At 48.0% G+C, this 15,062-nt stretch overlaps 1 protein-coding gene across 1 annotated transcript in view; it reads right to left on the bottom strand.

Annotated features, from left to right (window-relative positions):
- Positions 1 to 7,995, bottom strand: part of PRCC (proline rich mitotic checkpoint control factor) — a 31,181-nt gene extending 23,186 nt beyond the window's left edge. Inside the window, exon 1 of the mRNA XM_003892841.5 lies at positions 6,926 to 7,995. Within this exon, the coding sequence (XP_003892890.1) occupies positions 6,926 to 7,393 (468 nt within the window). The 5' untranslated portion in view covers positions 7,394 to 7,995. The remainder of the gene's footprint in view (positions 1 to 6,925) is intronic.
- Positions 7,996 to 15,062: the final 7,067 nt, after the last annotated feature.

Here is a 15,062-nt window from a genome sequence, read left to right as displayed (position 1 = left end):
CAGCCTCCCAAGTAGCTGGGACTACAGGCGTCCACCACCACGCCCGGCTAATTTTTTGTATTTTTAGTAGAGACGGGGTTTCACCGTGTTAGCCAGGATGGTCTCGATCTCCTGACTTTGTGATCCACCCGCCTCAGCCTCCCAAAGTGCTGGGATTACAGGTGTGAGCCACCGCACCTGGCTTTTTTTTTTTTTTTTGAGATGGAGTTTCACTCTGTCACCCAGGCTGGAGTGCAGTGGCGCGATCTCGGCTCACTGCAACCTCTGTCTCCCCGGTTCAAGCAATTCTGTGCCTCAACCTCCCAAGTAGCTGGAATTACAGGCATGCGCCACCACGCCCAGCTAATTTTTATATTTTTAGTAGAGACAGTGTTTCACCATCTTGGCCAGGCTGGTCTTGAACTCTTGACCTCGTGATCCACCCGCCTCGGCCTCCCAAAGTGTGGGGTTTACAGGCATGAGCCACCATGCCTCGCAAAAAAGTTTTTTAAAAACATAGCCAGGTACAGTAGCACATTACCGTGGTCCCAGCTACTGGGGAGACTGAGGCAGGAGGGTTGCTTGAGCCTAGGAGGTAGAGGCTGCAGTGAGCCATAATCAAGCCACTACATTCCAGCCTGGGCAACAGACTGAGACCCTGTCTCATTTAAAAAAAAAAAGAAAGAAAGAAAGAAACTCTGCACCCATTAAACAGTAACTCTTTATCCTCACCTTCCCCAGCCCCTGGTAACTGTTATTCCACTTTCTGTCTCTATGAACTTGACTTTTCTAGGTACCTCATATAAGTGGAACTATACAATATTTGTCCTTTTGTGACTGGCTTACTTTACTTAGCATAACGTCTTCAAGGTCCATCCATGTTGTAGCACGTATCAGAATTTCATTCCTTTTTAAGGCTGAATAATATCCCAACGTGTGCACATACCACATTTTATCTACTGTTGATGAACACTTGGGTTGTTGCCACCTTTGGCTACTGGGAGTATTGCTGCTATGACCACTGGCATACAAGTATCTGTTTGAATCTCCACTTTTGATTCTTTTCACCTAGGAGTGAAATTGGTGGATCATCATTCTGTTTGTTTAACCTTTTGAGGGGGCCGGGCGCGGTGGCTCAAGCCTGTAATCCCAGCACTTTGGGAGGCCGAGACGGGCGGATCACGAGGTCAGGAGATCGAGACTAGCCTGGCCAACACGGTGAAACCCCGTCTCTACTAAAAAAATACAAAAAACTACCCGGGCGAGGTGGCGGGTGCCTGTAGTCCCAGCTACTGGGGAGGCTGAGGCAGGAGAATGGCGTAGACCCGGGAGGCGGAGCTTGCAGTGAGCTGAGATAGAGCGAGACTCCGTCTCAGAAAAAAAAAAAAACAACAAACACACCTTTTGAGGAACTGCCAACCTGTTTTCCTCAGGAGTATATTAAATGGAGGTTGTGGAGTCAACTTCTAGAGAGTGCTAAAGACCAGCAAATGGCCATCTGAGTGGGTCTGTGCCATTAGATCAAGGAAGAAGGGCAATGCTAGAAACACCGAAGCATCCAGGGCTGAGAGCGTCCTCGGCCACAACAGGCACACATTGGTTTTGAGAAACAAACTGTTGAGTTTGTTAATAAGAAAGTACTGTATTTCTCCTTGGCCTCACGAGAACCTGAGCCTCAATGGCCACCACTGTCCTCTCTGTTCCAGCTGCCAAGAGTGACAAGACGCACATACCCCGAGACTGCTGAGCAAGAACGGAAACAGACATTTTCCATTAAGCTAGGTCCTGTGGGATCTGCTAATCTATCAGAGCCTCATTCCCCATGGCAGCCTCTCTCTTATCTTCCCAGGCTCTGGCTCTGAGACACTCCCTCTCCAAAAAGCAATCACTAGCTGCCAGGACTAAAAGCCAAGGAGGAAATAACCCAAGAACAGACGCCCCCTAAGCCCCACACCTGGGGGCTCCAAACCCTAATCATTACTATTATCCCCATTTGCTAGATTCATCAACCTTTTTTACTCTTAAGTCTCAAGTACCTGCTGGTAGGATACCGTTTTCACTCCCATTTTTGCACTCCTCATTTGTATTGCTTTCTGCTTTCTGGCTGCCCCAGGCTCTTCCTTCTATGTTTTCAATAGACACCCCGATAAACACAACAAATCTCATCCAGGTTCAAATACAATCGCAGCTACCCACAGACTGTGTGTTTTCAGGCAAATCACCTCTGTTCTCTAAACTTCTGATTTCTTCTTTATAAACTAAAGGTAAGTGTCAGACATTAAGCAGGTGCCCCACACATATAAGCACACTCTCCCTTCCCTTTAGCTAGGGCTAAAACTTAGCTAAATCCACTGCAGGCAATTCTTATTTGGTTACTAGAAGTGACAAAAATTAGTGAAATATGTCTCAGAGCTTCAAATTTTCTACTATCTGGGTAAACAATCTGAAAGTGGTGATAAATACTAATCCAGATAACCCTAAAATGTCTGTGTGCTTTGGAATACGCATTATATGATAGAAAACTCTTCCAGCAGACTTATTCTTCTGATTTGGGTTTTTCATACGCTAGGGGAAGTCTGCCTCCCCTAAGCCTATGAAATCAACCAGTGTAGCTTGGGTCACAGCAAGAAGGGAAAAAGATGGGATGATTATCCATTCTATGGATCATTCCTAATTCCTCACAAAAATCAAAAACTGACTGAATTTAATTTTGGAATATACCTGGCGGGAGAATTTGGTACTACCCTGACTACAGATGATTGGGTAATATGACCCAAATCAAATCAACCAAATTCTCACTCCAGGAAAACCAGAATTGAGACTACCATCGTAGTTCAATCTGGACTGATCTCTAAAAGGAAAGAAATAAAAACCAAGGTGTGGGTGGCCATCTTTCACCTATTACAATGGTTAAGAAGCTAATCTGCAGAGGAATAATGAATCCGCAGAGAAAAAAAACCAAGGTGTGGGTGGCCATCTTTCACCTACAACAAAGGTTAAGAAGCTAATCCGCAGAGAAATAATGAATCAAGGCCAGGAGCAGTGGCTCACGCCTGTAACCCCAGCACTTTGGGAGGCCAAGGCAGGCAGATCAGTTGAGCCCAGGAGTTTGAGACCAGCCTTGGCAACATAGTGAAACTCCATCTCTACTAAAAATACAAAAATTAACCAGTCTCATAATCTGGTCTCAAAATAAATAAATAAATATATTAAAATTTAAAAATAAAATAAAAAATTTTTTTAAATGAATCAAATGTGCAAAGAACAGCTGTGTAGAGATCCCCAACAGATCTCAGGTTCCTGATGCAGGTTCCTTCTGAGGTACCACAGTATATTTATGATGCATTACCATTTAAGGCCAGGCATGGTGGCTCACATCTGTAATCCCAGCACTTCGAGAGGCCAAGGCAGAAGGGCTGCTTGAGCTCAAGAGTTCAAGACCAGCCTGGGCAACATAGTGAGACAACATCTTCATTTATTTAAATAAGAAAAGAAAAAAAAAAAAAAAAACATTTAAACTAGCTTGAGCTGGCTTCTAACACTTGCAACAAATGAAATCTAATCCCCAATCTGCTCTGCCTTCCGTATTCCCTCAATAAATAGCAACACCAACCCCCCAGCTGCCTGAGGCAAAATGCAGTGGGGGTCAACCTTGAATCCTCTCCTTAGTGTAACATCTAATCAATCCTCCAGTCTTACCACTTCCCCCTCCTAAATGTACCTCGATGCTCCAGTTCTCTCCATCCCCTAGTTCATCAACCAGGCCACCAGCCTCTCACATTCTGCCAGTCTTGCTCCCTCCAAGTTTCTCACCACTCTGTGATCAGAGATTTCTTGCCTTTAAGGGGTCTTCACTACCCCCAAATAAGGTAGAAAGACCCTAGCATGGCATCCAAGGCCCATTATCTGGCCTCAGCCTCTCTCTCTCTAGCCCCATTCTCTCAGCACTCCCCACCCTCTCAAATGCTCCAGCCACTGTGCTTAACTCACCTGAGGTTCCCTGAAAGCGTTCTCCCTCTTTGTCCTCCAAGCTTTTATACATTGTTTCCTCTGCTGTGCTGCTCCCACACTACCCTTTCATCAGCCTTATCTCTGCTTAGACATCTCCCCCTAGAGGGCTCCCCAACCTCCCAAGACTAGACTAATGCCCACTAGGTGTACTCCAATGGCACCAGCTTATCGCGGTCCTTCTCTGCCTTTATCTAAAATCTATTTCCTTCTGTTTTCTCCAGTAGATCATAAGCTCCTTTTGGGCTGGGGCTATCATGTTCACTACTGTACATTCTTAGCTCCAGGTACAAAGAAAGAGCTCAATATCAATTGAATGAAATAGCTGAGAGTTAATTACTTCTAATTACTTCTACTTCACCACCAAACTCTAAAGGGAAATTATTTACTTAAGGAAACCTAATTCATTCTTTCAACTGTGTACTAAGAGCCTACTAAGTGTAAGACATAGAGCTCAGAACTGGAGGGGCTTAGAACTGGAGGGGCACAGCTCTTTTAAAGACAATGGTTGGCTGGCGCGGTGGCTCACGCCTGTAATCCCAGCACTTTGGGAGGCCAAGGTGGTCAGATCACCTGAGGTCAGGAGTTCAAGACCTGCCTGACCAACAAGGAGAAACCCCAGTCTCTACCAAAAATACAAAATTAGCTGGGCATGGTGGCGCACGCCTGTAATCACAGGTACTCTACTCGGGAGGCTGAGGCAGGAGAATCGCTTGAACCCTGGAGGCGGAGGTTGCGGTGAGCCGAGATTGTGCCATTGCACTCCAGCCTGGACAATGAGCGAAACTACATCTCAAAAGATAAATAAAGACAAAGGTTACCCTCACCTGACCATCTTGAACATTCTTAGGCTACCTTTCTGCAGGAATTACGTGTTCCAAGAACAAAAAGACCAACTTGAACAGAACAAAAATGGAAAACTCAACCAGCAAGGGCTAGGACTTTAATTAGCCATGTCACTGTTCACTTCAGAAATTTAGTGAATGCTTACAAAGGAGGGAGTGTTAGGAGTCTTCAGAGTTTTCTGCCACCTCAGCCAACCTAAATGGCAGATTCTACATCCTCTCCCAACTTTCTATAATGCTGCCTTCACAGCGCTAGAAATGAGCCTTTCCATGTCCGTGTAGACTGTTTTTATTTGTCTCATTCAGGGATCCTTCCATGTTCCAGGTTAAATCAAAGCCAAGGTAAGTTTCCATGGAGCAATAAAAGGCTTTTTTTTGGATCCTAGACTTAGGATGACAGACTCTCAGGTGTGCAAGAAGCAGGAAATAAAATGGAAGAAAGTGACCAGGCGCGGTGGCTCACACCTGTAATCCCAGCACTTTAGGAGACCAAGGCGGGTGGATCACGAGGTCGGGAGATCGAGACCATCCTGGCTAACACAGTGAAACCCCGTCTCTAATAAAAATAGAAAAAAATTAGCCGGGTGTGGCCGCAGGCGCTTGTAGTCCCAGCTACTGGGGAGGCTGAGGCAGGAGAATGGAGTGAACCCGGGAGGTGGAGCTTGCAGTGAGCCGGAGATCGCGCCACTGCACTCCGAGATCGCGCCACTGCACTCCAGCCTGGGCGACAGAAGGAGACTCTGTCTCAAAAAAAAAAAAAAGGAAGAAAGTTTCCAACAAGATAGGGAGGGAAACTCTGCAACCTCCTTCCATGAAGAATCCATGTTGGAGTTCTTTCACTCATAAAACATCCATGGGAGTATTCAGTATGTGCCAGGCACTGTTGTAAGTACTAGGATTATAGCAGTGAATTTTTTTTGTTAATCCCTGTCTTCATGGAGTTTATATACTAGTGGGAGGATAGATGATGTTAAGTGCAATGGAGAAAAATAAAACAAAGAGCAATGGGGAGAAGGAGCTTATAGGAGGTTGCAATTTAAATAACAGGCTAGGGAAGTCCTCACAGAAAACAGGCCTTTTAGGCCAAGTGAGGTGAGGGAGAGAACATTAGGATATCTGAGGGAAGAAATTTAAGGAACAGCAGGTTCAAAGAATGAAAATGGCTCCTAGGCAGAGCTGGGAGTCTGAAGAAAAGCAAAGGCAATAAATTTCCCTCTGGTAAGTAATTCTAAGCAGTTCCTGCTCCCAGGCTTAATCTCTCCTTTATCTCCAAAGCCCTCACTCCAGAAGAAGCCTTGTATTTTTCCACTGTCACATACAGAAACAGGTAAGACTCGCTGCCTCTTCTAGAAACAGTACCCAAGCATCCTAATTCACCTAGCTTTGACCATGGCTAAATGGTGAAAATGAGGCACAGATCTGAGGTTCAGAGAGACTGAACCTTAATCTTCACTCTGCCCTTTGCCAGGTAAAATCGTGCATGCTGGACACCTGTTTCTCATCTGTAAAACAATAGTATGTTACCTCCCAGAGCTCTGTAATAATTGAAAGAAAGGACCAATGAACGGCAAACGATCTGCACTCAACAAACATTCGATTTCTCCTCTAACTCCCCTCAAAAATAGAATCCAAGATTACTATCATTTTCCTCCAGGCCTGATGTTTTTGAGTTCAGAGGCAAGGAAAAGATTTGTCCCAGATGTTCGGCAAAGGTTCAGGAGCCCTGTCTCCTGTCATTCCTCAGGTGCCAGATTTCATCCTGTTCTCAGTAGCAGGAAAGGGGAAAAAGCCGGACTGAGGTGAAGATGCAGAGGGGGAGCGGATCCAAGTGTCCCTAGGCCTGTCAGTACCAGGTGATGATGACATGTGACCTTCTGCAGGCAAGCCCAGCTTCAGGAAACCCACATGGGCAAACACCCAAACTCCCCGAAGTTGACCAACTTCAGCTCAATTAATCACATTATAAGAGGATTCCAGTGGCCTTGAATCCACGGATGTGTTTGTGGGAAGGAGTTCCGAAATCTCCACATGTCCCTCCTACCGCCGACTCAAACCCGATGGACAGTCTGGGGGTGCCTTCCCCGGATACTCACATCTCCCTTATGCAACTCCGGCGCCGCGATCTTCACGGGCTCTTTCCTCTTCTTTGGCTTGGGAAGCCCCAGCGGGGGGCCGGCACCGCCAATTGGAGGGGGCAGACTGAGGCCAGGGCCTCGGGGCGAGGGCAACCCCAATCCCAGTCCCTCCCCAACTCCCGCCGCTTCAGCCGGGCTCACGCCTGGAGGTGGGGGGAAGCCTCCCAGGCCGAAGGGCAAGGGGGGAGGAGGCTGAAGCCTGGGGTCTGCGGTGGGTGGGGGAAGCAACAGCGGCGGGGGAAACGCTGGGGCCAGCATCTGAGGGGGCGGAGGCAGCAAGGCCGGGCCCTTGGGCGCAGGGAGAGAAGCGAACAAGCCCCCTAAAGTGGGCCCAGATGTAGGGGCCACCGCCTCCTCTTCCTCCGGCTCGGGCTCAGCCTCATCCGGCTCGCTCTCATCGCTGCTGGCGTAAGCAACCAGCGACATGGCGCCTCCCGCGTTTGGGGCGCCCTTGCCGGCAGATGAGGCCTACTTGAGACCGGGGATGCCCGGAGGCCTAGTAGGCCCCGCCACCTGGCGGGGCGGGGAATCGAAAAGTCCGCCTGCTCCGTACTCTAGGGCTAGCCGCGGCAGAAGCTCATGGCTACGGCTGATTTCCACCGAAAAGGCGTCCCCCTTCACTTAAGCTCCTAGTCCCGGGCAACTACACACAGCTAATGGCCGCCGAGTCACTCCGCCTCCTCCTTGCCTCACCAATAGAGGAACTACAACTCCCAAAGAACACTTTGGACACAGCCCGATTCTTTGTCGCAGGGATCTCAGCGCAAGACACGGCGGGAGTTGGAGTCCGAGGAAGGATTTAGGCGAGAGCAGAGAGAGACAGAAGAGAAACCCGCCTCTGACGCAGGGACACTTGGGGTGAGTAGTTTTTTTCGTCCCCTAACAATTCCGAGGTGACTACAAGCCCCACCGGTCACCACGGCAGTCACCGAGACGGATAAGAGAGCATTTCGGTACTTGAAGTTCCCTAGGGTAGCCCCTTGGCCACTAAGATTTCTGGGAGATGTGGTGCTCTTAGAGACTGCAAGTGATGTCGGGAACGAAAGGGAGTCTGGGAAGCTGGCGGATTAGGGAAAATTGCTTAAAGGGAAAGTGAGCTGTAAATGAACTGGTGAAACTTCCCCGTCGGCTGGGGCTGGGAATTAGAATAAAACATCCCAAAAAGAGCAAGGGCCCAAGGGACCCGTACGAAATTGGGCTGCAAGCCAGAAAGAAGCGAGGCTGCAGGCCCAATAATAAGTATCTAAGATTTGAAATAAATGTGATGTAAGAAGGAGGAGGTGATCTCCCTCACCAGGATTGGGGTGCACATCCAGGAGCACACCTTACCCTGGAGCCTGGGGCCTGGCCTCCCTCTGCAGCAACCAGTGAGACAAAGATGGGCAAGGCCCTGGCAGCCCCGGCCAGGTACTTGAAGTTAATCCCTTCTCAGCTCAGTGGGGTAAAGGGCTACCTTTCTGAGGAATCACTTGAGTCCGTCCTACCTGGGTGTGCCTCCCATCTATCCATTTGCAGGGGTCCTTTGCATTCCTTTACGTCTGTGAGTTTTGTCTCTTATGGCTTTGGGTGTGACCTTGTAACATCTGTCTCTGTAAGTGCTCTTCCTTTCTATCCATGTTTATAGGTGTCCTTTTCCAGCCCATTTATGTCTGCTTGTAATGATCTGCTGTGCGCCTGTCCTTCCCTGTCCGCTTGTCATTTTGTATCCTTTTCTTGTTTACCCATCTCTGCCCCTTCCTGTCTGCCTGTGACTGAGTGCCCTCTACTTGTCTGCCCTGTATGTGTGTGTCCTTTACATGCTAATCCATCTCTGTGTGGGCACCATCTCCCTGTTCCCAGATTGCAGAAAATTATATTAAGCAAAGTCAGAGAAAAGGCTGTTGAAGTTTTGGGAGGAGGCTGAAGAGAAAATTGGAAAGATTGATGAGGAAGGACAGTGATGACCACAATGCAGAGAGATAGTGAAAGGCCCAAGCTTGAATCCTCTTATCAGAGGAGCCAGATATGGGGCCCCTCCTCCCCAGTCTCTCCAGCCTTCAGAGACAAACTCCATGCTGCCTTCTCCATGAAGGCTCCTTAGAGCTATCTCCTCCCTGCTCTGGATGCCAGAGCATTTTTGTGTGTGTGTGCACCTGTGCTCAAACTTTAATGTGCATAAGCATCACTAGGAAAGCTTCTGAAAAATATAAATTCCTGAAATCTAGCCTAAGAGATTCCTATTCAGTAGATGTGGGTGGGGCCTGGAAGCCTGGATCTGTAAGAAACTCCTCAGTTGGTTGCAAACCAGGCACTGAGGACCACATTGAGAAACTAGACCATCAAGTCCTACCTCACAGCTAGTATGCCTTGCACAATGCTGATTTCTAAAACCTGCTTTTAAATCTAGGTTCCCTAACGTACTCTGGTGACTTTGTGCCGTCACTTCTCTTCTCTGAGTCTCACTTTCCTCCTTTGAAAACTGGATAAAGTAGACCGGGCGTAGTGGCTCACGCTTGTAATCCCAGCACTTTGAGAGGCCAAGGCGGGTGGATCACGAGGTCAGGAGTTCGAGACCAGCCTTGCCAAGATGGTGAAACCCCGTCTCTACTAAAAATACAAAAATTAGCCAGGTTCGGTGGCAGGCGCCTGTAAGCCCAGCTACTCGGGAGGCTGAGGCAGAAGAATCACTTGAACCCGGGAGGTGGAGGTTGCAGTGAGCCGAGATGGCACCACTGCACTCCAGCCCAGGCAACAGTGCAAGACTCCGTTCCGTCTCAAAAAAAAAAAAAAAAAGAGAGAGAGAGAGAAAGAAAGAAAGAAAAATGGATAAAGTAGGTCGGGCATGGCAGCTCATGCCTGTATCCCAGTACTTTGGGAGGCCGAGGCGGGCAGATCTCCTGAGGTTGGGAGTTCGAGACCAAAGTGACCAACATGGAGAAGCCCTGTCTCTACTAAAAATACAAAAATTAACCGGGTGCAGTGGTGGGTGCCTGTAATCCCAGCTACTCAGGAGGCTGAGGCAGGAGAATCACTTTGGGAGGTGGAGATTGTGGTGAGCCGAGATCACACCATTGCACTCCAGCCTGGGCAACAAGAGTGAAATTCAGTCTCAAAAAAAAAAAAAAAAAAAAAAGAATGAAGTATTACGGAGCCCTGTCCTTTATGTGAGAAAAGCCTGATATTTAACACACAGTGAAATGATTTAGAGCTAAGAGAAATGATTGTCCTTGTTGTCAACACATCTTGCCAGCTTGCAGAGAAGCCCCTAAGGGACAGGGATCTGTCTCAAGTGTTTTCTTTCTTTTTTTTTTTTTTTTGGAGATAGAGTCTTGTACTGTCGCCCATGCTGGAGTGCAGTGGCGCCATCTCGGCTCACCGCAACCTCCGCCGCCCAGCTTCAAGCGATTCTTGTGCCTCAGCCTCCCGAGTAGCTGGGATTACAGGTGTGCACCACCATGCCCAGCTAATTTTTGTATTTTTTAGTAGAGATGGGGTTTCACCATGTTGGCCAGGCTGTGTTTAACAAATGTTTTCTAAGCGGGGTCCCCTTACTGTGAAAATTAATGATTCACCTTATTGGGTATAAATCCTCAAAAAGTTGTTTTCAAGCAAGAAATTGATAATAGAAACCTCATGATAGTGAAGGAAAGGGGATTTATTTCTCATTATGTACCATTTTATACCTTTAGAAATTTGTAACTGGGCAAGGCCAGGTGCGGTGTCTCACGCCTGTAATCCCAGCACTTTGGGAGGCCAAGTCGGGCAGATCACCTGAGGTCAAGAGTTCAGACCAGCCTGCCCAACATGGAGAAACCCCGTCTCTACTAAAAATATAAAAAGTTAGCCGGGTGTGGTGGTAGGCACCTGTAATCCCAGCTACTCAGGAGGCTGAGGCAGGAGAATCGCTTGAACCCAGGAGGTGGAGGTTTCAGTGAGCCAAGATCATGCCACTGCATTCCAGCCAAAACAAAACAAAACAAAACAAAACAAAACAAAAAAGAAAGTTTTAACTGCGCACAGTGGTTCACGCCTGTAATCCCAGCACTTTAGGAGGCCAAGGTGGGAGAATCCTTTGAGTCTAAGAGTTAGAGAGCAGGCGTGGTAAAACCCTGTCTCTACAAAAAAAAAAAAAAAAAAAAAAAAACCAGGAAAAAAAAAGCCGGGCATGGGCTTGGTGGTACACACCTGTAGTCTCACCTGGTTGGGGAGGGCTGAAACAGGAGGATCGCTTGAGCCTGGGAGGTTGAGACTGCAGTTTGCAGTGAGCCGAGATCACACCACTGCACTCCAGCCTGGGTGACAGAGCATGACCCTGTCTCAATAAAAATTTTAAAGGATAGAAATTTAGGCCGGGCGCGGTAGCTCATGCCTGTAACCCTAACACTTTGGGAGGCCGAGGCGGGCGGATTGCCTGAGCTCAGGAGTTCGAGACCAGCCTGGGCAACACGGTGAAACCCCGTCTCTACTAAAAATACAAAAAAGTTAGCTGGGCGTGGCAGCGTGCGCCTGTAGTCCCAGCTACTTGGGAGGCTAAGGCAGGAAAATTGCTTGAACCTGGGAGGCGGAGGCCGCAGTCAGCCAAGATCACGCCACTGCACTCCAGCCTGGACAACAGAGCAAGCCTCCGTCTCAAAAAGAAAAAAAAAAAAGAATAGAAATTTGTAACTGATACATCTATGACCCTTTCGAAAGTAATCATAATAAAAGTTTTCCAGTAAAAGAGAATGAAATGAATAAATATATATGTTTCCCTCCTAAAACCTTACTGAAACATCAGTAAAGATTTTTTTGAAAAGGTATTAAAGATCATTTTGAAAAACTTAAACCCACAAAGATGGAGAGTTCAGAAGAGAAGACAACACAGTAACAACATTTTGGAAGGTGGAAAAGAGATGCACCAGAGGTAATTGGGCACATCCAAGAGAGCTGAGAACCAAGGTGGCCTTGGGAAATGCTGAGAATCAATGTTTAGAGTCTGATACCAGGGAGTCCCCCTAAAACTCCCAACCAGATCACCCTGATAGAAAGGGTTTTCTTTTATTTTTTTTGAGACAGAGTTTCACTCGTTGCCCAGGCTGGAGTGCAATGGCGCGGTCTTGGTTCACCACAACCTCCGCCTCCCAGGTTCAAGTGATTCTCCTGCCTCAGCCTCCCGAGTAGCTGGGATTACAGGTATGTGCCACCATGCCCGGCTAATTTTTGGTTTTTCTTTTTTTTTTTTTTGAGACAGAGTCTTGCTCTGTCGCCCAGGCTGGAGTGCAGTGGCGCGATCTCAGCTCACTGCAAGCTCCGCCTCCCAGGTTCACCATTCTCCTGCCTCAGCCTTCTGAGTAGCTGGGACTACAGGCACCCGCCACCACACTCAGCTAATTTTTTGTATTTTTAGTAGAGACGGGGTTTCACCATGTTAGCCAGGATGGTCTCAAATTTCCTGACCTCGTGATCCGCCCGCCTTGGCCTCCCAAACTGCCAGGATTACAGACATGAGCCACCACGCCCGGCCAATTTTTTGTATTTTTAGTAGAGACGGGGTTTCTCCATGTTGGTCAGGCTGCTCTCGAACTCCCGACCTCAGGTGAGCCGACCACCTCAGCCTCCCAAAGTGCTGGGATTACAGGCGTGAGCCACCGCGCCTGGTCATGATGTAAAGTTTTTAGTATGACAAGCCCCAACCAGGTACTCAGAGGTACAAAGTGGCTTTTCTAGCCCACTTCTGTTATACATGAGCAGGAATCAAGGGTTATATATTGAGGAAAGCCTCCAATAAAAATAATAGAGATAAAACAAACAGGCTACTCTGCCCAGCTAAATGTTTTTATTTTTAGTATAGACAAGGTCTCACTAAAGAGGCTACCAGCCTCTTGACGAGGCTCATCTTGAGCTCCTGAGGTCAAGCAATCCTCCTGCCTCAGCCTCCCAAAATGCTGGGATTACAGGATTACAGGCATGAGCCACCATGCTCGGCCTGTTTTCTTTTTCCTTATATGAAACTGTTGTTCATGTAATTGTTTGTTTTCCTATTGTTTGTCCTTTTCTTTATTGATTTGTAAGAGTTTTTTTAGTGTCTTGAGATATATAGATATATATATGGATATATATAGATAAATATATAGATATATATATATATATTTTTTTTCCTTAATTCAGGATCTCACTGTGACATCCAGGTAAGAGTGCAGTGGTGCTATCTGGGCTCACTGCAGCCTCAACCTCCCCAGCTCAAGCAATCCTCCCACCTCAAGCAATCCTCCCACCTCAGCCTCAGGAGTAGCTGGGACCTTACAGACCCATTGCCACCAAGCCTGGCTAATTTTTGTATTTTTTATTTTTTTTTAATTTTTTTTTTTTTTTTTGAGACAGAGACTCTGTTGCCAGGCTGGAGTGCAGTCGTGCGATTTCGTCTCACTGCAACCTCCGCCTCCTGGGTTCAAGCATTTCTCCTGCCTCAGCCTCCCGAGTAGCTGGGACCACAGGCGCCCGCCACTTCGCCCGGCTAGTTTTTTGTATTTTTTATTAGAGACGGGGTTTCACCGTGTTAGCCAGGATGGTCTCGATCTCCTGACCTCGTGATCCACCCGTCTCGGCCTCCCAAAGTGCTGGGATTACAGGCTTGAGCCACCGCGCCCGGCCTGGCCAGGATAGTCTTGATCTCTTGACCTCGATATCCACCCACCTCGGCCTCCCAAAGTGCTGGGATTACAGGTGTGAGCCACCGCGTCCGGGCTTTTTATTATTTTTTATTTTTTGGAGACAGAGTCTCACTCTGTTGCCCAGTCTGCAGTACAGTGGCACAATCTCAGCTCACTGCAACCTCCGCCTCCTGGGTTCAAGTGATTCTCCTGCCTCAGCCTCTCGAGTAGCTGGGATTACAGGCATGTTCCACCACGCCCGGTTAATTTTTGTATTTTTAGTAGAGACAGGGTTTCACCATGTTGGCCAGGCTGGTCTCAAACCCGACCTCAGCTGATCCCCCTACCTCTGCTTCTCAATGTGCTGGGATTACAGGCGTGAGCCACTGCGCCCTGCCTGTATTTTTTTGTAGAAACATTTTTGCCATGTAGCCCAGGTCTTGAACTCCTGAGCTCAAGCGATCTGCCTGCCTCAGCCACTCAAAGTGCTGGGATTATAGGCGTGCGCCACTGCGCCTGGCCTCTTGATATAATCTTATTTTGGTTTCCATGTATACTTTGAATTTTAAAGATACCGGGGGGAAAAAAAAAAGGCTGGGGGGAAAAAAGCAAGGAGAGGTCAGGGAAGGATAAAATTTGGAGAAAAATAAAAGCTCACAAACAGGAACGATGAAGTCAGAGCAGGATCAGGGTGTGTCAGGGTGACTGACAGGCCCCAGGGCTGAAGAGCAAAGGACTCATGGATGAGCCTCTTTCTCAGTCCTGGCCAGCCACCTGTCATTGTCATCTTTAGAACTACTCCCATCCCCCAACACTCATCCAGGGCCTGGCACACACCTAACAATGCCCAAGGCTTATATGTGAGAGAGAATAAATTAATGACCGGGTGAATGAGTGAAGCCCTGAGCCCATAGGCAATGTGGTGGCAGAAATGGCCTTTCAGCTCCCACCCTGCCATCTGTCCTCTACAGAACCACAATCAGCCTCCACCAGCCTGGCCAGAGCTACTGCCCAGCATGTGGGGAGGCTACCTCTACCCTGAGAGAGAGGGCTCAATCTTATTAGTCCAGAAAAGAGGACTTGGCCCCTCCTCACTCACATGCCTTCCTGAGTCCTCTCCTCCCCAGGCCTCTGTCCCCAGTGTCTCACCAGCAACACCCTTGTGGGAAAGGGCTGAAGAGTATGACCAGGCCTGCTCAGAGCCATGGCAAATCTGTTGGCCTGACTCTGGCCGCACATCACATTACTTTAATCTCCAGGGACCACGGGAATGCAGACATACCTGGGGGCTGTGGCTGTACAGAATGGTGGGCTTCTCATCTAACATATGGCACCCCTGTCTGTAGGCAGCAAAGTTACTTCCAGTACTGCTTGTCAGCAAACTCCTGCAAACAATATTGCTATGAATGGCCTTCTATCTTTTTCACTTTGCAAAGTGGAAAGAAAAATGGTGAGAGATCCTCACTCCTGAGTAAGATGAAATGTAT

This window comes from Papio anubis, chromosome 1 (genome assembly GCF_008728515.1).
Source record: "Papio anubis isolate 15944 chromosome 1, Panubis1.0, whole genome shotgun sequence".
Lineage (NCBI taxonomy): Eukaryota > Metazoa > Chordata > Mammalia > Primates > Cercopithecidae > Papio > Papio anubis.
This window is presented reverse-complemented; position numbering and strand designations above follow the sequence as displayed.